The following is a 24,039-nucleotide window of genomic DNA, read 5'->3' as shown; positions in this document are numbered from 1 at the left end:
TTTATTTAAAAACATTAGTTTGCCTTTTTCCGTGGCACACAGATTCAAATATATTTTATAACCCCCTTCCTAGATTCTAACTTGTTGATTTGCCTGTTCCCTGAAGGTGAATACAAAAAGTTAATTAAAAAAGGAAAAGCAGGTACAAAGTCCCATTAGGGATTTCTGAGCTTGTTTATATATAAATGGCAGTTTTCTTTGTTTCTTTGTTGTTGGCTTTCGCCAGAAATCCTGCATTACTATCTATTTTCAAGCCTACCACATAATACGGTCACATGTCTGTCAATTTGGTTGCTGTTTAATAGTCTTGTATATAGTGAATAAAAAACAGTCCACAGTTTTCCATAAGCAACCCAAACTGTTTTTCTTAAAATATAATTTTAGGAATTTGTGTGGTTTATCAGATTTACATGAGCATGTTAATAGTTGGCACAGTTCAAATTAGGTCCATACTGATGCTGAAGAAAATATTTTATTTGCAGTTGTAAAGTGCTTGCTATGATCTGTGTGGAACAGAGATCCATATTAAATGTATTTGAGTACACCAAACATATTTAATCATGCACACAGAAGAGCTAACATATATATTGCACAACTTCAAGTGCAACATTGATACTAAATTAGTAGGGGGATAATATTTAAATTGCAAGTTGTGTTAAAATCACATGCATTCAATGTTTTCGCACAGTTGTCTGGAAAACGAATTTAAACAATGTAATATATTCAATTTCAATATATAAAAATGCATATGTATTTAAACATTTATTCAGTCAGTGATTTGACAACTTTCCAACTCGCCTACGCCCAGCTAATTCCCGCAGGATATGTACTGCCACCGAATCGTCTGCTTTATAGTTTTTATTCAGTTGTTTTAAATAAAAGATCAGAATAACGAAACCTGTCATGATTTTAGTCATACATAACAAAATGAACCATAAGTCAAACGAACACAAAAAGCCTCCCATTTTCTTTCTTCAGCTTTAAAATAACCTTAAGTAAACCAGAGCACCTGACTTTCTGTCGTTCTTCTCTTCTTCTTCTTCCAAATGACTTCACTAGCCAATGCGGACAGCCAGTGTATTGAAAGCGGGTTTCCTATTGGCCAAAGTCAATGTCAATCAAAGCCAGTTAAAAAGAACAACAGGAAGTAAGCAGATTGGTTCAGATATATTGGGAGCCATGTAGACGCGAGCTTGCAAGAGAGGAGCTGGAAACAAGGAAGACAAAAATAACGGTATGCATCCAATTTGTGGGCTTATGTTAGATCTGTTTTGTGTGAATTTTGTTGCACCGATAATATTTAGTCGAAAATAAAGCATGCAACTGCAATGTATATTTAAAGATATAAACATGTGTTAGTTTTGTAGCCAGATAGACAGGATTTCTGACGGTTTAATTCGTAATGTATTAACACTAGAATTGTAGCATGCAATGTTGTGTTTAATGCAGTATCTTTTACGAAGTTATTACGGTCGTATTCGTGTAGCGCAGATATCCGCAGTTCTGCGCAGCTGCACCAATGGGATCAGTGGGATTCTGCAGATCTGCGCAGAAGTGCACAAACGAGCATGAAATGGTTACAAAGTCTGACTGTTCAGGGCAAACAATCTCCGCTGCGCAGACTCGTAGAAAACTGGTATTTGTGTTAGTAGATATTAATAACAGATATTAATTAAAACCACTTTGAAAAAGTTTAGTTTGTTTATATTAGTATTATTATGTGTAAATCCCACAAGCAATATTAACAGGATAGCTTGATTTATATAATTTAATATTTGTTAGTTGGAAGTACAATACGATTATGAAAACGCTAGCAAGGGGCACTAATTGATTTATCCAGATAAGAAGGCAATCAAATCTTCATTTTGTAATATGTTAATTGCAATCCACCTCTAATACCTAGAGCTGTTTACTGTTTAGACTTTGATTAAGAAACTGACATGTAAGTGTTGGTTTTGTTCCCCCCCCAAGGAGAAATGGCCGACAACAAGAAGAGGATGAGCCTGAAGGAAGACCTGACTTGCCCAATCTGTTATGATCTCTTCACTGAGCCAGTGATGCTGAGCTGCATGCATCACTTCTGCAAGGCCTGCATCATGACCTTCTGGAGAGGGACCAGGGGCCCCGTGTCCTGCCCCCACTGTCGACAGGAGTTCCCCAGCAAACAGTTCCAGACCAACTACCTGGTGGCAGGCATGGTAGAAAAAGTCAAGGCCTCCAGCGCGGATAACTTCCAAAAGAGCCTGCAGGTGGGGTCTGGGATAACTATTATTCTGGCAGATGCTTTTTATCCACAATGACTTGCAATATAATTGAGAAACTGAGTTTTACTGGAGTATGTGGGGAATGATAAGGGCCACAAAGCACAAGATATAAAAAGACTTACACCATCAAATTCCCGAAGTCCCTGCCCACAGCATATGGAAACCCTTTATACCGTGCATGAGTAATTGTGAAACGGCACAACAGTTTAATTTCAGATAAACTACACTTAGATGACCTTCAATAAGGAAATGAATAACGGTTTTTACAATCTTACAAATTGCATACTATAATGAGAATTATCTTTTAATGTAAGGTGATCAGTTCTTTTCTCAGCATGGCCGGAAGCATCTTCAATTCAATTCATTAAATAATTGATTAAATGAGGGTTGCTTGCCTGAATGTTACCAATATAAACTTACGAAAGGTCAGTTCATGCATTTTTCACTTTTAGAGGATAGTATGCTGGATGCGCCCCCTGTTGATCAAACTGTCCTGTTCTCCAACAAATCGCAACCTAAACATTGACAGAGGGTAGTGTTTATAGTCCTAGATAGAAATGGTTACTCTTCTCCGCTTACAGACAACATTTTAAACGGAGAATCTCCTCCGAGCCACATTATTGTTAGGCAGTAGTGTATTTGGTGAAATCGCTAGCTTTAGTATTTGTATTTAGTTTACCGGGTGTTAAAACTTGATTGAGAAGAGTTTGAACATGTTTGTGCTTCAGTTGTCCAGTTATGGAATCAACTGGAAATTAAAGTGCATACCAGAGTTCATACTGCTTTGAACTGTTTCCCTTTCCTGCAGAAACAAATGAAGGATTCCCTGGAGTCTTACCTTGCCAAAAAGGACGATTTCCTAAAAATGATGCAGCGAGATGCAGAGAAGATCGACATTGCAAAGGTGAATGCCCTGTGCTCTTTGACCTGCTTGGACCTTGCAGGTGTCCTCTGCTGGTGCTCTGCATTCTAATGTGCCGAAGGAGCAGTTTGTTACTTAAAATGCTGATGTCGCTGTCTTGTTCACAGAAAACCAGGGCTGAACTGCAGGGCCGAGTGCAGGCGGAGTTTCAGGCCTTGAACCAGATCCTGCTGAACGAGGAGGCGGCCATGCTGGGGCAACTGCAACACGAGGAGGAGCAGAAAGTGAACGAGCTGCAAGGACACCTGGAGCAGCTGACCGGGGCCGTCAGGGAGTTGGAGGAGAGCATTCAGGTCCTGAAAGACCGCCTGGACTCCATGGAGCAAAGTGTATTAGTGGAGGTGAGGACCATCATGTAATCACTTGCCATGGCCACGATTTCAGTCTTCATTACTTAATTGGCCACTTTCAAATTGAGAATCTACCTCTTGAGGTGCTGGAGTGATTATCACAGTCCGAGTAATGCCACAAGAAGCTCCCACAGGAATTGACTTTTTGTCTCCCTGCTCATTAAAGGTTTTTCTCAATTAAGAAAAAACTTAAAAAGGAAAACGGAAGAACAAATTCTCTCCCTGTAGCTCTGGACTCGTTGTCAGGCTGCTTTTACTTCTTTCCCGCTGACAAATGTCTGTAGTGAAATCTCCCTCGCTTGTTATTGCAGCTGGGAGATATCTTGGAAAGTCAAGGAAATTGCACATCTAATTGCAAAATGCTGCGTGGCTGTAGGAGATGCGTTGTGAATGAACTGCACGCCGTGTGGATAATAGAGAGTGGGAGATAGTTATCAAGATCTCCGTATAATATTGTTGTGATGGTTTCAAATGCTGCACGATTCCTTCACAAACTGCAATAAAATATAAAATAATGTATAATAAATCCCCCAAGCAAAATTCCTGTGCAGAGTGGGGAAAGAGGGATTTGGTATGGAGGAAAGCAGTCATATTTATCTTTGCATGTAGATTTATAATCACAAATTTAAAACCGTTTTCTTCATGGACACTAATTATAATTAAAATAACATTTTAGGCCACATATATGTTTTGAGAGCCTGTATTGTTTGTCTTAATATTATAGCAGACTTTGTAATCTGCTTGAGATTTGCAAGCAGCTGTAATAACAGCCCGTGAGTAGCATTTTCAGGAAGAGCTGTGACCCCTTTTGACCCCTGGATTTCAATATAAAGTGTAAGATGTCGGGGAGTGGTTTTAATAGCTTGGAAATTACACCACAGGGCAGTGGTTGTGGATTTCAAGGCTCTGTTTTACGACTGGAATGAAGTTTTACTGGAATGTTTTTACACGCAAATGTGTAATTTATGTTTGAGGTGTTACCAGCTTACATTTCTCAAGAGGTTTTTCAAAACCGACTGCAATATCCTGTCATTGTCAGTAAAATGCCACACAACATCAGACCCAAAGTAAAACATTTTGATTAATGTTAGAATGTACTTATTTCATCATTTTGTTGCATTCATATATTCTTCAGGCCTAGATAAGCAGTGGCGCCCAGGCTAACCGCCAATGCCAGTGTCACTTTATGAATGAAGAAGATAGCAGTGTTTATCATGTTGAATTATTGTTTTAATGCATTTTAAGGTTTTAAAGGAGTTTTATTGCCCCTGTCATGGAAGAATTGCAGGAGAGAATGTTTTCAGGGATCCCAGGATCTGTGTGCTTTCTTAACACGTACATTGCCTTTGATATTGTGGCAGCTTGTATAAAATAAGGAGTGTTTGAGTGCTGATTGCATGCTTGTATCGTGGTGCACAAGACAGAAGGAATATATGTGTAAACATGTTGCTAAGATTTCCTTTGTTTTTCTTCTCAGGTTCCAGAAGTTAACCTCAGGTATGTGTTAATTGTTTCCTGTGGTCCTAATCTTGGGCATCTCGGAGGGAAAATTGTTTTGATTGACGTTAAACTGGATGGGATTTCATCTGGGAAGAAAGGCACCCGATTAGAGCATGGAAAAACGACCAGGCATTCTAATGAAGAGGCCACGTGTACTTCACATTCATTTTTATCTTGGATTTGATTTATTAATTTGTTGCTATATTTTTGTCATTTTGATAAAGTGGACAGGTTGTCCTTGGCATTTTTCTGATATTGCCTTTTTTCCACCTGCACTAAATCCATCAAATGCTTGAATGTAACGAAGGAAGAAAAAAAACAAATACTGCCATTCAAAATATACTCAAAAGTAAAATCATCAAACATAATATTTTGTAACAAACTTAAATTTTCAAATTCCTAAAGGATTGTGTTGTATCGGATAACTTTGAAGTGGCCAATCTTTGAGATAAAAGGCAGACGGGTCAGATTCTACAAAAACAAAGATTTGCATGAACTTTTTAAATTTTTTTTGTAAAGTTGGAGTGTGTATCAAGCCACATTTTTCTTTGCTCCAGCTCCAGGCAAAAACCTACTGCTACGTGCTCCACTCTGTGCTTTCATAGAATTAGAGTACAAGTGACAATGAATTTTCCACAATTGCTGACCATGTATATTTTGGCCTAATGTGGCACTGCTTCTGCCATTGTCTGTCAAAAAGTGCAAAACCACAAACAACCAAGCATTAACTGCGCTTTTATGAAAGATCAAATAACAGGCAGCTTGAAGGCATAGATTTTTTTTTTTTTTTTTTAGGTCATTAGTTGTAACCTTCACTTCTGTTTTCACAAAGTTGATAATTAAATCCCTTCTAAAATCATATTGAAAATTTGTAATTAATATCATGTCATGAATCTCCTATACTGGACTGTCAATCTTTGACGGGATTAATTGATGAGTGGGGAAAATAAAGGGTTGTCTTAATGGAACCAGAGTCACTTAGACTTGATGTAAAGTATATTAAAATCTGTTAAATGTGTTGTAATTAGCTTTCAGTGAACAAAGCATTTTTTTTCCCATTTGTTATAGAACCTGGGGATAATCAGTGACATTTTTCACTATTAAAGTAGAAACCTCTGAATAGATTTGTCCTTCAGTGTTTTTTAACGATTTTTAAAATTTTTCAGCCCATCTCTGCTTGTCGACAAGGAGCCAGAGATTGACATAGAGAGCCTTGGCAGAAAATACATGGGTCCCCTGCAGTATGCAATCTGGAGGAAGATGCTCAAGCTTCTGAAACCAGGTATTTGACCATCTTCATTTCCATAGTGGGCACTGGCTGAGTGGCATCACAATCGCTCTTTAATTTTGTTTAATTTCTGCATTGAAATTGCTAATGGGTTCATTTATTTGGAAGGGAGAAACTATGCATCTGTCTAGTGTTTATTTCAAATTTGGATTTAATTCAATCTGTAGGCCCAGCTCCACTGACCTTTGACCCAGAGACTGCCCACCCTAACCTGCTTCTGTCCCGGGACCTCACGGCAGTCATGGAGTGTGACGAGATGCGCCCCTGCCGACGCCACCCCAAGCGCTTTGTCCAGTGTGTCAACGTGCTGGCGTCCCAGGCCTTCAAGTCTGGGCAGCACTACTGGGAGGTGGCGGTGGGGGGCAAGACCAAGTGGGACCTGGGTGTGGCGCTGGAGTCTGTCGACCGGAAAGCCCGCGTCAAGCTCTGCCCTGAGAACGGCTACTGGACTCTCCGCCTGCGCCATGGGAACGAGTACTCGGCTGGGACCCGGCCTCTGACGCCACTATCTCTCGCCGGCAACCCCCGCAAGATCGGTGTGTTCCTGGACTGTGAGGAGGGCAGTGTGTCTTTCTACAGTGCCGACAACATGGAGCTCCTCTTCTCCTTTGTGCGTGGACCCAAAGGGAACTTCTTTCCCTTCTTCAGCACTTGTTTCAGTGATAAAGGCCAGAACGCAGAGCCAATGCGACTTCTCCACCTTGACCTGTGACCTCACTGTGGGGATGCTTTCCTGTTGACGCATCGTTCCAGAAGTGGCGCAGACAACACGGCTGCATTGGGGTTATGGTGTGCCCCTCACAGACGCACTTTTTTGCCTAACATGGTTTCATGTTTATTGTAACTGGACGCAAACCCGATGGGAATATTTGCGAATGCAATATTTGGTCAATGGCACGGTATAAAATGTTCAATAGTTTTAAAACCTAATGCGCTGTATGCTGCAGTGAAGATCTAATGGATATAGACCATTATGTAGCCTCTCAAGTCCTTGACATGCGTGTTATTTTCTGTGACATTCACTTCAGCACACGCTGTGAAGGCTAACATGACAATTGTTGCATGCTTCGGTCTCATCCACTTGTAACACAAGTGGCAGGGATGTGAAGAACTGTTTTGATTATCAATCAATTAATTTGCTGTTTTAATAAATGTATCATTGTTTATTTTAATGAATGAGTTGGATTTGCACATGGATGAGTTTGCAATTGATGCTATTAGCCGAGGTCACCAAAGGCTTTAACCATTCCCAACTGCACCAGTTTGAATTGGGGGCTTTGCTTCAAATCCAGTGCCTTAATAAAGTAACTTTACGTTTTCCAGTGTAAAACGATATGAAAAATTAGGTATTTATATAAGCCAACACTTTTGAAGCAGTGTTAATGGAAGAAATTATTTTCAGGTTGTTTAGAAGTAGTTTTTGAGGCTGTAGATCATTATGACTACACAAGCATTTAATCTCACTATAGTAAACCATTAGGATTTCGGTCTTCCCTGCTTTACAGTGCGCTGTGGTGCCAAACCTTTAGAACGGATGTAATTTATGCTTTGCAATAGGCAGCAGCAGACTCCCAAACACTCTCCTAGTAATATGGAAAGCTAATCATTTCTCAGAAATGGAGTGTTGCATTTAAATAACCTGATTAAAGATCAATTTAAATATTGGGGCACCACATCTGCAATACAATTAACAGAATGATGTTCTATAAATTGAACCATTTCTCACCTAAGCTAACTTCTGAGTGTCAAGTATGAGTTGTGCATTTGACTTTTTTTTTTACCCCTTGCACCTCTTGGAACGGATGTTATATTATATAGTTACTGTATTTTTTCCTACCTTTTATTCTGAATTATAACTATATGCTTTAGTTTTTCTGCATTTATTTTTGTTCCCATGGTGACTCGTTAAATGTATTTTGAAATTATTCACTTTCTCAATTAATCTGGGAAAACTGAATGACCAAAGTAGATTTTTACCTCCGAGTCTTCAAACACAAGAGTCACTTGGGCTCCCCCCTCCTGATGCTGTTTTTAAATTTTGTTCTAGCTTTGCCTAATTAACTTCAAACCCATCAATGTTATTGTTGTGTGTTAATCTTGGCTGCAGGTGAAATACAAATCTCTTGCTTATCCGGTTTTAATGTTAACTGCTTCAGATTTAAAAGCAAGTAATACGTTAGTTATAACCTATATCATAGCCAAGAGCAGATATGCAGGGCCATTTACACATCTACAGGATTCAAACATTATTAATGTAGGGGTTTTCTTTTGCAGCAGTATGCTATAACTGCAATAAATGTTTTCATCTTCTAACGCTATAAAGACAAGCTTTGACCTATCTAATAAATAACCCATCAAACCTTCCTTTATTTGGTGGTGATTTTAAAAGGTTTTTTTTTGTTATTGTTTCCGTAAGTAATTCTGTAACTTCATTTTCTTGGTTCACTAAAACTTACTTTCGTTTCCTGCTTTCTATGTAAAATATAAAACAAACCATTTTCTACTTTATACATGACCTAGTAGGAGAGTTGTAGTTTTAATGCATTTCATATTTCTCCACTATTACACATACAACATTTGAATATTTATATGTGTATATCTAAAGGGCAACAATGCATACTAATAAAAACTAGAGTAGTTTTTAATTCACAGAAATGTTGAACTTGAACATGCATACAAAAAGCAGACTGGCACTATTCTGTTTCCCAAGAATTCATTACTGGTTTTGTGAAAATTAACAGCCCCAGACTATAGCTCTGTGCATGAATTCCAGTAGTATGAAAGCACATAATTAAAATTAAAGTATACAACAGTACAGCATTCTTCCTATTGTTGCATCCAGAATCAGTATAATTGGATGTAGTCATGTGGGCATCCCTCACCTGAGCTTGAAACCATTTCAGTCTGTTTTGGGCCAAGTCAATTCTAGATCGCATAGTTATCTCTCTCAGGCCCGGTCCAGCTCAACCTTTTGTCAAGGTTCGACCTTTACCTTGACCCACAGGGAAGTAAAAAACATAGTTTTGGCTCTGGTGCCACCCTCCCACTTTTTCAGAAGTGCAAGGTTCTGTCTGACAGGTTTTATAGGTAAACTTTAAAACAGCAGTTTCTTAACACCTGGAACGATGTCAGTGTGATCATTTAAGTAGGTGATTTGTACAATGACTATGTAAAGATCTAGTGTGAATAAAATGAACTATCCTTTCAGCCCTCAGAGTCCAGATGCCCCTTAATTGAAGTTATTTCCCTAACTGATCCCAGTCTGTCGACTTTTGACTTACAAAACTAACTATACTGGGGCTCTCCAGGACCAGCACCACAACACTGAGATATGTCTCTATCCTTCGCCCAGACTGCAATGTTTAGAGCAGCAGGCAGTGCAGATGCAGAAGTCCTCCTCCTCCTCGTTTTCCTGTCCTGACACTTTTCCAGGGGCAGTTCCTCCCCCAGGGCCTCTCACTCTTCGGGGAGACCCGGTGTTTTGCTGCCCTCTGCTGCTGATCTCTTAAATCTCTTAGTCCAAATCGCCGTATGATTCTGCTAATGCATGCAAGAGCGCGGACTGTGGGAGTCAGTGTTGCCGCAGTCCTGCGCAGATCTGCAGAATTTCACCGACCCCATTGGTGGAGCCGCGCAGATCTGCGGGAATCTGCGTCACACGAAGGCCCTTACATCCTGTAGCCTGCTCTCCATTCAGGCGCGTCTCTCTGCAGCTCCCGTCTCCTCTGCGCTTCACAAAAAGATATAAACGTGCATCACAGAGCGGTTTTACAATGGCAGCAGTGGGTAAATACATTTAACAATGTCTCCTAAATACAGATGACGATGAAGGAGTAACTGCACTACAGATGAGGTTCGCAGGAAGCAGCGTAACTGCGACGCTGTTTATTGTTGTACAGTTTGTTGTCTGTTAATCTACCTGACTTAATTGTAACTTAACTATATACGTTGGATTTCTTAATACAGAAGTATTTGAGCGGAATAGGACGTTTGATATCTGAGCAGCAGTTAAATGTAGTCTGTCTAATAAAAGTAAGGCTAATGCTGTGGTACAGATGAACACATTGTCTTCAACATTAATATTCGCTACGATTTTAAGTTTATTGTCGACGTGCCATTGGTTTCCAGGATGCTGTAACAATGGCGTCTGCTTGTCAAACAGGCACTCGATAGACAGCTTATCGGGAACCTATTGACACATTATTGCTTTATCAGCTGCGACCTGGGACTCACAATTTTGTTTTCAAAGTCAACCTTTTTTTACAATATGCAATTGAGACGTCATTTCAATCAAATGCATGTTCTCTCCTCTTCCAGAGTCCCGGCGGTCTGCAGAGTCTCAGGCCTATTCTTCAGGTTAGCAGAGACCACTGCAACAGTGGACCTTGTGCAAGTGGTACCTTGTTCCCATTTTCTTGGAGGAAACTGGAAGAGTGCCCACATGCTCCAGCAAGAGTCTCGTTCAGCATGGATGAGACGATGGGAGATGTTCCCCTTCTCCAGAGGGCTGTCCCTTGAAAGCAATTATCCGGTTAGCTTTCAGGAAGAAATTTAATATTGGTTCACTTCAGTCTTATTGGTAGAATCCACCTTCATGTTTTGGTTAGTATTGTAAGACACGACTCTTCTCTCTCTAAAACAGTGGTCTTTATTGAAGAGCAACGGCCAGTGAGATGTAGAGGCCGGGGACCCTCCTCAGCTCTGTTTGTTGATCGGAGATCTTTCCAGGGGGAAGTCGTCCTCCAGCCCTACCACCTTGGCCCACTCGTTCTTCAGGTAGACCCAGTATCTTGCTGCCCTCTGCTGTTCCACTGAAGATGCTCTCAGTCCCACAAATGGGACGTGCATATTTTAGTTGATATATCCTTCTGTCTGTTTAATTGGTATTTTATCTATTTTTTTTAAGAATATTTAATGGTGAAATGCTGTAGGAATAACTTTGAAAGAAGGGATGCCACCATTTGCTCTCTCAACGAGCTCCTTTTCATATTGCGCAGTTCACAAAGTGCTTGCTATGCAGTCGTCGAACAAAGCCAAGGAGAGTAGTTTCAAACTGATGGGACGCTGACTGACTTTCCTAGCCTCTCTGCCAATGTTACAACCAACCCTAAACTAACCCTTGATTACCATGTATGTCCAGCCCTCCCAGGCAATATTCACAGTCGCAGAGCATGAACAAGTTCCACAGAGTTATTTAGAAAGGGTCCCTTCAACAATTGTGAAGCACATTTGCCCTAGTGCTCCCACTACGTACAGAGTATTGATACATAAGGAATCGGGTCCTAAAATGTCTTATTCAGAGATTAATATTCTGAGACCCCTGAAAAAATTATAATCTACATCTTTTTTGTTATTTGACTGAACCTGTTGGGGGAAAAATACAATTATAGTATGTAGATAAGCTGAAAATGAACTAACCCTTGATCTTAGGAGTGTGAAGTTCACAATCATCTACTGTGCTATGATTAAAAAAAAAAAAAAAATTAAATAAGAAATAATTGCACTATAATTGAAGTTGTTAGTACACTAAAGTTCCCAATATCTCATATGTTCCTAACTATTCTTAGTCTTAGTCTGCTAATACATAAATAATAATAATAATAATTCTTATTGCATACTCTGTGTTCTAACTATTATTACATTATCTCTATTCAGTTGTACTTCATGGTAATCCCTCATCTTAATTAATATTGTGGTCTCATATAGGTATAGGTGTCTTGTACAGTGTACTGCAATGTATTACTCATGTTTATATTGCGATTTAGTTTTGAATGTGAGTCTCCTTGGGTATCTGCAAGGAAACAAAAACATCAATAATAAGGTGAATATTTACCTCATGTAAAGAAGAGAAAAGAAGTTGGACATTCATGCAGATAACCTATAGGATTGAATGTAAAACGATCATAACCTTCATGATGCATATTAAACATACACAATTTATCCATTTATAATGGTGATACAATTCCAAACAATTAATTGATACAACTTTCAGTCTTTTGTTCAAAAGAAGGAGATACGAGTGCTAATTCAGATTATATTGATAGATAAGTAATCCGCAAACTCCCATCTGATATTTAAATAGAAACTGATGAAGTGTGAGTGTATTTTTCTCTGATAAACAACTTTACCTGTTAAAACAATGTGTGAATAACAATTCGCTGCAGCTACCCAGTGTACTTTGTGTAAAAGACGTGTATAGATTGTTGCATCAATTAACTTAGATATGTCACAGCCACAGAATTGACACTCCTTGCATTAGGCACACAAGTTTAATATTCTGCGGAGAACTCTTAGCACTGTTTTTAAATATTACAAACCCTTTCAATTGAGGTAGATCGGTTTTAGTTGCTGTTTCATTCATTAAAAAGTAGAAACATTAAAAAAAGGAGTTTGGCGTTGTCAAGTAGAGAGGGCAGAAGATTGAAGGCTATAAAGGGTGCTGACAGTGTGGAAGATCAGGTGATGACTCTTCCTGTTTACTGCGTCTCCATTCCAAGTGACAGGACAGGAGGATGTTCCTGGCGATGTCAGGGGCAGCGGAGACTCACACGCAGCCCCCTGCCCCCTACCGAGGACATCCACTGAGAAAAACAACAACTCCCTTCTGCCTCTCAGTGGTGCTCCTCCGGGTAAAATTGAAACGACACATAAATGGGACACCGTCGATCTCAGAGACGGACTGGTTTGAGTTCTAGCCCAGTGCTTGTACCCGTATTGTTTTGATTAAATCTGGGAGCCCCCATGTTGAATTTAATTTTATGGCATGACGTTCCTTTGCCTTTTTCTGTAGGTTGCTTTTGTTTTTAGTCTACCAAAAATATAGCCAATCCATATTTACTAGGCGGTTTTCCACCACAAAATGTCCGCCACATTATTTGAAACTACTGTTGATGCTTAAAGGCGACCATTGTAGGTATGGAACACTTTGTTGAGGACATGAAATGTGTTTTAATTTGAGTTTTCCTTTGCATCACATCAAAATGCTAGTGTCAGAATAGTCTCAACTGATTGATTTGAAGTAAGTGGAGAATAATTAAAGTTGATTGATTTGCATAATGGTATATACAGTGTAAATATACTGGTTTGAGTTCTAGCCCAGTGCTTGTACCTGTATTGTTTTGATTCAAAATAATAATAATACATTTTGGAAAATGTTGGTAAACTCTACATGAAATTAACAGGACAAAGTAAAACCTTCCCATTTCACAGGCACACATCGGGCGGGCACATTTCGATTAGCTGCACTGCCTTTTTTTACAAACACATGCTACATCATGCTTTACTGGATTATGGTTTATTAAAATGCCAAGGAAACCAGTAAAAGTATTTTTGGCCGGTGGGGGGAGTTAATAAAGGCATTCCAAGCGTTATCATCCTGGAAGAACCACTGTGAAATCGACAGGTGGTTTTGTAAGTATAGAATTACTTTTTTAATAGAACTAAAACCTATAGAATTTGCTTTTTATGACCTTGACATGGTTTTGATATAGATTATCCTTCAATTGCTCCTGTAATCTTGTTAATGTGTTGCCGCATTTAAATCATTGCTTTCTTTAAAAGTTCCCATATGTTCCTGAGCTTATGGTAGTATAGTGGAATGGTGCTCAGTTTTGATATGGTAACATTCTGAGTTTTAATAAATGTATACTGAGGGGCAGCTGGCAGTTTCAAATGGGATCACTAGCAGGGTCACCAAGGTTTTTAAGTGTGTGTATGTCAGACGTTTGCAGGGCAACAGACAAATTGACAGCACTGGAGTCTCGGAGTCTAAATTTATCCCGGAGAAACACACAATTGCACCCACATCCTCCCTCTTGAGTTCTCGCAGGTCAAGAAAATGGTGACAACCATGATACCCCCAGATCACTGGTTTACAGTCCTCTTGAGGAACCGCTAGACAGGATACAACACCACCCTGCAGCTTGCCCAGTGTCCGTGTTGCAGGGACAGGAACAACGAGCCCTCTCCCTGGAGATGGGATGCATTTATTCCCTGGCTTTGAACAAAGGAGAAGGCCATAAATCCAAGCGCCATCGGGCACTATCTTCCTATCAACATTTTGTTTTAAAAAACATTGATGTTGAGGTCAGGTGGCTCTTGACACTTTTCTGAACTCTGTGGTCGCTGAGTGTCGGCCCACAGGCCCACAGCCTACAGGCCTCATTGCTGAGGAGATAAGAGCAGGATGTTTTATTGCTCTTCCATATACAAGCTGTCTGTGCAAAGAAGTGAAGGCAGATCTTTAGTGCTAATCAAGATAAAGGAAATATCGAGAGCTGACAGAAGCGCTTGAGGGCTTAGTAAAAGGAAAGGCCAAAGTTCAGAGTTAAAATTAAACTGTTTAGTGTTCTGATATGGTGAAGTGAGGTAGAGCTAAGAAAGCTGTGCGTCTGCATTTATTTCCGGGGTACAGGTCAAAAGGGGGATTGTATTTGATTGGTATTAATCATAATGATGGGTGGCAAACCGGACTGAGACGTGTACAATTGAAATTCCTGCCTAATATATGATGGCAGGAAATGATTAAGAGATTGTGTGGTGTAGCGGTCAGGGCTCTAGACTCTGGAGCAGAGGATTGTGGGTTTAATCCCAGATGGGGGACACTGCTGTTGCTCTAGAGTGCTCTAGTCAAAATAATGTGATGTATTGTAACAACTCCATGTTGCCCTGGATAAGGGTGTCTGCTGAGAAATATAATAATGAAATGGTTTGTGTGTCAATCATACGATATTAAATTCTGACGTCAGGGAAATAAATATTCAGAAGAGCACAAAGTTTCTTTCGTTCTAACAGTAACAGAAACTTTCCAGATAAAAGCTACGGGACTAAATGACTAATTTGTATCCTTAGGATGTTCCATGGAGTGGAACCCAAACTGATGGGAACCCAAATTGACATGAATGAATTCCAGTCTGTCCAGCCTCCAGTCTGGGCTGTATGTTTCATTGCTCCATTCAGTCTAGTGCTGTGAACCAGGTGTGACTAAAGACCTACCGGATTGCCCCTTGTTTGCAGCATAGGAACTAGGATGGGTTTTAGCGGAAGCTGTGATACAACATTTGGACATCCACACTTGGCAATTAGTGCTGCAGGGGTGGGAAAAAAAAGGAAGTACTGTTTTCTTTTTTCTTGTTTTATTATTATTATTATTATTTTCTCCTCGCTGGCACATGAAAGGCTATGATTTCCTTTTAATGTATCCCCCTGGGTGTCCTCTCAAGGACAGGGCCTTGAAACAGCCTCTTTCCCTCTGCAAGGTCCCAAGGTCAGGAAACACATTACAGCCCCCCAGTTCGACGCACTGCCCAGGACGGAGCCTCATTTTTTTTTCAAACCGAGTCCAGCCTTTAAGGTTAACGGCACTCCATGTCAGGAGTAGCTGTCGTGTGTCTGATGAATGCTGGTGTGACTTTTCATCTGGCAAATGATGCACTGTTGAGTGCAGCTGCCTATTACAAAACTGTCTTTTCACCTGGAAATTCAGTTCTGCTTATTCTGCATAGGATGTACCACAATTAGAATGACACTAGATGTGTTACCCAATTCAGGAACATGTCCGTCCTTCATTCCTGTAGTGCGTTTGCCATAACGTATAGCAAAATCATATTAGGTCAGTATTCTCATACAATTCAATATCAAGTAATCAGAATACTATTATTATTTTACCTATTATACACTACATTTTTATTTGAACTGAATGTCGGCCTTGGCTCTATTGCTTGCTGAGTGTTGGGCTGAATTAAAACAGATGCTGTAAGCAACATGCGACTTGTTGATTGATGGAGGTGGATTAGAATTCAAATCTGAACAGGGATCGTGCCCTTAAAGCCTGACACTAAGCTATACAGCCTTTGTTGGAGTGGCTTTTGATTTAAATATATTTAGCATATAAGGCCTTTTCTTTCCTGGGCAAGGAGGGATTTCTACTGAAAGGCAGAGGGGAGGGCTGGGGTTAGTATTTCTCATTCCAGGATAGTCACCGTGAATGACTAAAAAGCCTTAAAAGCCTGGATGATACCCAGGGACTCAGTATTTCAGACACATGCACTTCTTCATTAGCCCAGATGGAAAAAAAATGAGCTTGTTTTGGCATTGAGATGAAAAAAAAAAAAAACATCCAGTGGTTTCAAACCTTTAAAATCTAACGAATAACAGATAGTTTTCTTTGTCAGGAGACCCTAGACAAGCACTTGGAGGAGTTTTATACCTCAACACATGCCAACTTAGTCTAAGATTGAAGGCAACACGCATCCTTCCATTTTATGTAATGCCATTAATCTTTATAGAGTGCCAGGCTGTCAGTAATCTATTCAACTCTGACACGCTCCCCTTTACAACGTGTTTAAATCAAGGGGGGGTGCTTCATTCATAAAGTGTGATGCATGACTTTGGGGGTCAGGTTCCAATCCTTTGCAGGCTCCGTCTCTGTCTGGCTTGAATCAGCAGTGTCTGTACGGGCCGCATGTGGGCTCTGTGGAGATGTCAGATCTGCTGCGCTCGCATTCGCAAGTCCTCCAATGAGGGTCACATGCCAGGAAGGAATGCTTTTGTGTCAAGAGGTTCCTGCGAAGAGTTATGGACCTCAAATCTAAAGAAACAACTCTCTAATCACTGCCATTCAATGCATACATTGTCTTTAAGGTCTGAGAGGTAGATGCCTTGAGGTGAAATAGTGAAATATCCCTTAGTGCTCACATTAATATAGAAATATTTTTCATTCAATATTATTCTTTACATTCTTGGATGAAGAATGTATTTTCCTTGTTGCTTCATTTATTTATTTTTTAAAGTTCTGGGTGATGATCAAGTAAGTCCGTATAATGCTCTTCATTGCTTGCTACCTGTCAATTTCAATAATTCAAGTCTAGAAAGACCTCAGTTGTAACTAACATCTTGTCTCTTTTAGGTAACTCCAATGACTGATGCTGTGAAGCATACAGGACATTTACCTACAGTGAGGGAAAAAAGTATTTGATCCCCTGCTGATTTTGTACGTTTGCCCACTGACAAAGAAATGATCAGTCTATAATTTTAATGGTAGGTCTATTTTAACAGTGAGAGACAGAATAACAACAAAAAAAATCCAGAAAAATGAATTTAAAAAAAGTAATCAATTGATTTGCATGTTAATGAGGGAAATAAGTATTTGATCCCCTATCAATCAGCAAAATTTCTGGCTCCCAGGTGTCTTTTATACAGGTAACGAGCTGAGATTAGGGGCACTCTCTTAAAGGGAGTGCTCCTAATCTCAGCTCATTACCTGTATAAAAGACACCTGTCCACAGAAGGAATCAAACAATCAGATTCCAAACTCTCCAGCATGGCCAAGACCAAAGAGCTGTCCAAGGATGTCAGGGACAAGATTGTAGACCTACACAAGGCTGGAATGGGCTACAAGACCATCGCCAAGCAGCTTGGTGAGAAGGTGACAACAGTTGGTGCGATTATTCGCAAATGGAAGAAACACAAAATAACTGTCAGTCTCCCTCGGTCTGGGGCTCCATGCAAGATCTCACCTCGTGGAGTTTCAATGATCATGAGAATGGTGAGGAATCAGCCCAGAACTACACGGGAGGATCTTGTTAATGATCCCAAGGCAGCTGGGACCATAGTCACCAAGAAAACAATTGGTAACACACTACGCCGTGAAGGACTGAAATCCTGCAGCGCCCACAAGGTCCCCCTGCTCAAGAAAGCACATGTACAGGCCCGTCTGAAGTTTGCCAATGAACATCTGAATGATTCAGAGGAGAACTGGGTGAAAGTGGTCTCAGATGAGACCAAAATCGAGCTCTTTGGCATCAACTCAACTCGCCGTGTTTGGAGGAGGAGGAATGACCCCAAGAACACCATCCCCACCGTCAAACATGGAGGTGGAAACATTATGCTTTGGGGGTGTTTTTCTGCTAAGGGGACAGGACAACTGCACCGCATCAAAGGGACGATGGATGGGGCATGTACCATTAAATCTTGGACGAGAACCTCCTTCCCTCAGCCAGGGCATTGAAAATGGGTCGTGGATGGGTATTCCAGCATGACAATGACCCAAAACACACAGCCAAGGCAACAAAGGAGTGGCTCAAGAAGAAGCACATTAAGGTCCTGGAGTGGCCTAGCCAGTCTCCAGACCTTAATCCCATAGAAAATCTGTGGAGGGAGCTGAAGGTTCGAGTTGCCAAACGTCAGCCTTGAAACCTTAATGATTTGGAGAGGATCTGCAAAGAGGAGTGGGACAAAATCCCGCCTGAGATGTGTGCAAACCTGGGGGCCAACTACAAGAAACGTCTGACCTCTGTGATTGCCAACAAGGGTTTTGCCACCAAGTACTAAGTCGAAGGGGTCAAATACTTATTTCCCTCATTAACATGCAAATCAATTTATAACTTTTTTGAAATGCGTTTTTCTGGATTTTTTTGTTGTTATTCTGTCTCTCACTGTTAAAATACACCTACCATTAAAATAATAGACTGATCATTTTTTGTCAGTGGGCAAACGTACAAAATCAGCAGGGGATCAAATACTTTTTTCCCCCACTGTATCTCTACTTTCATCAAGTTTGACCAAGTATGAAAGTCGGTAAACAGTGCCGCAACGAGAAGGGAAAAAGGGAGTCTTTCCCAATCCTACCCTTGAAGAACCCAATGCCATCAAGTCCTTAGCTTCTTTCAGGGGAGGAGATTAGAAAGTTTGGGATTCTGCCGTGTCTGCATGGTGCCTGTTGATACCCACAGAGGGGTTGGATAAAAGTAAAATTATATGTGACCTTATTGAGATGTTGTTCTTGAAGAGTTAGTGGAGTTCATCACTGGCTTTGGCCTCAATGGGAATAGTTCACAGGCGAACTGGCTTGAGCATACTCTGCCCACAATAACAGCTTTATTGATGAACACGGAAATGGCCAAATTAAACATGAACGGAGGGAGGCATTTCGGGGAAGAACACACACATAGTTTTGGGATTACTCGACTTGGTGGGGATCCGATTGTCAGGTTCCCAAACTAGACTTTGCAAATATTCATCTGTAAAGGATAACCTTTTCTTCGCCGTGGTTTTTGATTACTAGAACCTTTTTTTTTTTTAAAACATAAATTCAGAGTGATAGGAACTCGCAAAGGACTTGCCTAATATGATTCCGCTTTAAGCACATGGTTTTCATTTTGATCGTTTTTGAAGTCTATGAAGAAGAGAGGGAGGAGGGTTATAACAAAAATTAAATCTCCCAGCGTAGTTCTATTAAAATTTGTAACTCATAAATTGGAACAGAGTGAGATTTTATCCCTTCTGCTAGTAATTAAAAACAACATATTGAAGTGACTACAGATGACATCCACTCAATGAAAGAGAGCTTTGGAGCATCTACCAAACATTAGAAGCAAGTACATGATGCTTTACTCTTAGTTTTTGGTGTCTTTCTCAAATCCCAATTCATGACTGATAAAAATGATTAAAGACAAATGACCTATTATTGAGCAATAGACTATGAAGGTTGGCATGTAACCTGCTTCTGCCTTAGATAGTGTGAGCATTCTTAGTTTTGATTATGAAGCAGGGCTAGAGTGTTGCTGAAAATTGGGCAGATACATTAACTCCAAGAAACATTCAAGTGGTTCAGTTTGAGAGGAAAAGGTTCGGGACTTCCGGGGCTTTAACAACAAATCGTGTTTTATTTCATATAAGAACATGTGATGTCCTCTTGTGGTCTTTGCAGAGCAGTTTGCATAATGAGATGTGCAACATTCCCACCCAAATACAAATACAAATATTACTTCATTTTTTTTTTTTTTGTTTGTTTCTCATCATATGTGCAGTAATTAACAAGAGGTATTGGGACTGCAGACAAATTCTAACAGGATGTTCTTCATAGCGTTTAAAAGGAAGCAGGTCCATTTTTGTTGTCAATGCCAGTCAGTTTTAGGTGCAGGGAAAGTAGGTTGGCATTTTTTACAGGCATACTATGCATTCGTGTTTTGCATGTGACTGGACATATGCAGTAAGCAATACAATGTGTACATATGTGTGCGTGTGTTTGAGGCTAATTTAAGAATTTTAAAACAATGAGTGTAATATCAACATATTATAGTCCAAATCTGTTGAAATGTATGAATTTATTAAAGTACAAGGTGAATACACTGATTTGCATCATTTAACTACTTTTTGAAAATGATTATTTTTAATGTCTTGCAACTTAGGATCCTCCTCTTATCACTAAAAAGTTGTAAGTTTCACTTTTCCAGATGTCAAATCCTAGAATCATTAAACACACACCAGGACCATTCTGACACTTGTCTTTCTTCAATGTTTTGGCTTTGTATTACACACTGGAGGAGGGATTTTGGTGTCTACTAATATGAGGAGGGGGGTTAGCTATGGAGCAAAGAGGTCTCCAAACCCTTTCTGTATTTCTCTGAATGTGAAGGGTGTGTGGTGCCTCAGTCACGAGCAGTAAAAAAAAAAAAAAAGGGAAAAGGAAATCATTGTAAATCCATTCTGATCTTTTTTAAAAAAACATTTTCTTTTTAACAGGAAAAGCGCTTTTCTTTTTGTTGACATTTCACACATCCTCTGTCGGGCTGCTGGGAGAGAGAGACGCTTCACTGGGGCTCACCTGAGTTTCAGTTTAATCAAGCACAGCCACTTTCCTCCTGTTTTTCTCCTTCTCGCTTTTGATGCCCAACATTAGAGGAACGACTGGGTTTAATTTTTGTTTTAATCCGTTAGATTTAAACATCCGAGGACTGGAAATCTGGAAATGAAGAGAGATTTTACGATTTTCTGCTGGATTTGCATTGGGATCGCTTGTTTATCAGGTAGGACTACTGCTTTTTTGTTACCCTACAGTTAAAGCCATGTTTCATATTATTATTAATAATGTATTACAATGACCACAGATGTGTGCACGCAAAAGTAATTTTTGCGCATAACTTAATAATTGTATTTGTATTTTAAATTAAAAGACATAAACCCTAGACAAGGACAGCTCTACTGTTTGCGGTAAATGCCGGGTGTTAATGAGCAATATTAAAGTGGATAAATAATAAGGAACATGATAAATAATACGGTTCGGTCAACACAATTCAAAATGAACGTCTCTAATACACTTGACCTGAAACTATTTTATTAACAATATGCAATACATTTGTAACTGCAACTTATAAACTTCAACGGTCTGTAAACCAGTGTTTTGGATCTTTAACCTTTAATATTAATGATTTCACAAATAATGTATTGTTTGCTTGTGATATTTTCAGTCATTAATATTAGTATTTACACACACACTCACACACGTGATATATTTATATTTCTACGGCTAATAATAGCATAACATTATTATGATTAATTATGATTACTATTAATAACAGTACATAGTATTATGGTCATCTTTACCATTTCAAGCTGTAGACCATATAATAAGTACAAGATTACGTGGGAAATCGATGTCCTCCACATGTATTAAATGAACACAATTTTTTTTGTTATGAATGAGTTACACATGTTGAAGCATGTGATGAGTTGTCCTCTCCACACATTTCAGTTATTTTTACGGGACTAAAAACAGCTCTGAATTTTCCTGGACTAAATAAGCAACTTTAACAAGCTGTAGCCTACTGCAAATTTGGGATACTTCAATACGCACGTTGAAATCCTTTGATATACAGAATAAAGAACACTATTATTATTATTATTATTATTATTATTATTATTATTATTATTGTGGCCTATAAAAAGAAACAAACGCACATGTTTTCTCGTCACAGAATCCGCTACCCCGTCACGCATAATATGTGCTTGCAGTTTTTCCAAAAAGTCAAGAAAAAGGATCTTATCCTTCATTGCAATTGACAGTAACTTGAATCCCAGCCACAAGTCTTGATGGTCCAAAGAAAAAGATGAATTTATTAGAGCAAACAGACAACGCCTTACAATTTCATTTCCCAACCATTTTCCGCCACTAGGGGGAGACACTAGGTTGTAATACTTGAATAATGATTTTCAACCCAGAAGGTAGCAATTATTTTGAAATCATTTTAAATGTACTAAACAAGCAAAGTCATATACATTGTGTACACTTCAACAATATGAAGTTATGTGTGACCTGCTGTAGATTTCGTTTGAGAGAATTATAGTACCATAGTCATAATATAAATATTGGATCCACAATTACTTATCTCCCTCATACACAACCTTGTTTAATCTGACATTAACAATCTGTATTTTTTAACCTTAGTCTTCAACTCCTTAATGCAATGCATCTGACGTTTAAAATGATGCATCATGTATTCTATCAGGTATTGGCAGCTGTTCACTGCAGTGTTAATAATTTATTCAGGATATCAACTCATTAATATGGGTCAATCGAGAACAGCCATACAATCGTGAGAATGTATTGCAATCTCCACATGCAGCCAATAGATTAAGTACAGGATGTGTTGCATCACAGTTTTAATACGTGGATTTGGTGCTTTTCCTGGGTTGCTTGGCTCTGGATGATACTCATGTCCTAACTCGAATGAGCACAATCTTTCTCTTTTGCCTTCTTTCTTTCTGTAGATACGCAGTTAGCGCTCACTCCCACCCCAAGCCTCAGCCAACCTGTACAGGTTTCACTAATATCCCCAAATCCCTTATTGTACCTTAACGGATTGGTTAATAAATATGGTGGTTTACTGAAAAAATAAACCCATTACATTTCTCAGACAGCCAGTGGGTAATTTAATTTCTGTGAAAGAGCTATGCATGATATGTCCTTGTTCTAGAAACGAAAAATGGGTGGTTTCTGCCTCATTGGGAGAGTCTTTCTTACATTTTTTCTTCTCCTTTTCTTTTTGTGAAAAGGCTTCCCAAGTGAATTTGTTGCAGGACCAGAAATGAAGCGATTACCTATTTACCTAAGCAAATCCACTAAATTTGGAGGCTGCAGCCAAAGACAGCCCGATTTAGCATTTTAATAGGATTAATTAATGGATTTGCACGAATGAAATGTGTTATTACTGTTATCCAATGTATATTCTAAGTATAAACCTACTGAAGCTTTATTTACTTTATTGGTGTCTTATATTTGGGGAAATTTAAGTGGAAGAACAGATCCTTTCTTTAAACATAAGAACTTTGCCCAGTCCCTGTTTTTTGAAGGCAGTTGGCAAGACATAAAACAGCCTCCTAAAGCTTCTAAACAAATACCCACTTTTTTTGTTTTCATTCTTTTAAAAATAAATCCTCTGGGAGTGGAATTTATATTGGTTAAACAATTGTTCTCTTTTTTTCAAGCTTCTCTATTGATCTTTTTATCGTATCTTTAGACGGTGAAATGTGATATGAGAAAAGTATTACAACTGTAGCTTTATGTAATGCAAATGTCACTGAGGATTACTATAAATATATAGCGACATGAATTATATCAATCTTTTGTGTTATTCATATACTGCCATTTTCCCATCATGTTCTTTGCATTAATGTCACATAGATCCTTTAACCATGAGCCAGTGTTAAATTATGTTTGGGAATACATGTTTTATCACTTAGATTTTGGATTCCAACAATAAGGGAACTTCCCTAAATGTACATACTATGTGTAGGCAGAGTATGTGTGTTTGTTTTTTGTCATCATTCCCTCAATCTCTAGCACAGTGTGATCAAAGCCCACAAAGAAATGCTGAAAATCATTTCATTTACATTCAGTTCTGAAAACGTGATGCCATCTCACCTTTAATTTAGGTA

The 24,039-nt window shown here is 39.3% G+C and overlaps 2 protein-coding genes across 3 annotated transcripts in view; both read left to right on the top strand.

Annotated features, from left to right (window-relative positions):
* The first annotated feature begins 1,147 nt into the window (after positions 1 to 1,147).
* Positions 1,148 to 8,716, top strand: trim105 (tripartite motif containing 105). The gene is made up of 7 exons (XM_066716544.1): positions 1,148 to 1,234; positions 1,972 to 2,249; positions 3,073 to 3,168; positions 3,294 to 3,527; positions 5,014 to 5,033; positions 6,203 to 6,318; positions 6,492 to 8,716. Exons 2-7 carry the CDS (start codon positions 1,977 to 1,979, stop codon positions 7,034 to 7,036), a joined length of 1,284 nt encoding a protein of 427 aa, XP_066572641.1. The 5' UTR covers positions 1,148 to 1,234; positions 1,972 to 1,976; the 3' UTR covers positions 7,037 to 8,716.
* Positions 8,717 to 10,006: 1,290 nt separating this feature from the next.
* Positions 10,007 to 24,039, top strand: part of flt4 (fms related receptor tyrosine kinase 4) — a 68,049-nt gene continuing 54,016 nt past the window's right edge. Inside the window, exons 1-4 of one of the 2 annotated variants that reach the window (XM_066716539.1) lie at positions 10,007 to 10,110; positions 10,642 to 10,855; positions 10,967 to 11,100; positions 21,043 to 21,131. In XM_066716539.1, the coding sequence (XP_066572636.1) occupies positions 21,074 to 21,131 (58 nt within the window). In that variant the 5' untranslated portion in view covers positions 10,007 to 10,110; positions 10,642 to 10,855; positions 10,967 to 11,100; positions 21,043 to 21,073. Of the gene's footprint in view, positions 10,111 to 10,641; positions 10,856 to 10,966; positions 11,101 to 20,713; positions 21,132 to 24,039 lie in introns of those variants that run through there. The other variant, XM_066716538.1, reaches the window with a different exon arrangement.

Source organism: Amia ocellicauda, chromosome 11 (genome assembly GCF_036373705.1).
Source record: "Amia ocellicauda isolate fAmiCal2 chromosome 11, fAmiCal2.hap1, whole genome shotgun sequence".
Taxonomy (NCBI): domain Eukaryota; kingdom Metazoa; phylum Chordata; class Actinopteri; order Amiiformes; family Amiidae; genus Amia; species Amia ocellicauda.
The sequence above is the reverse complement of the archived record's forward strand: the minus strand, read 5'-3'. Positions and strand labels throughout refer to the sequence as shown.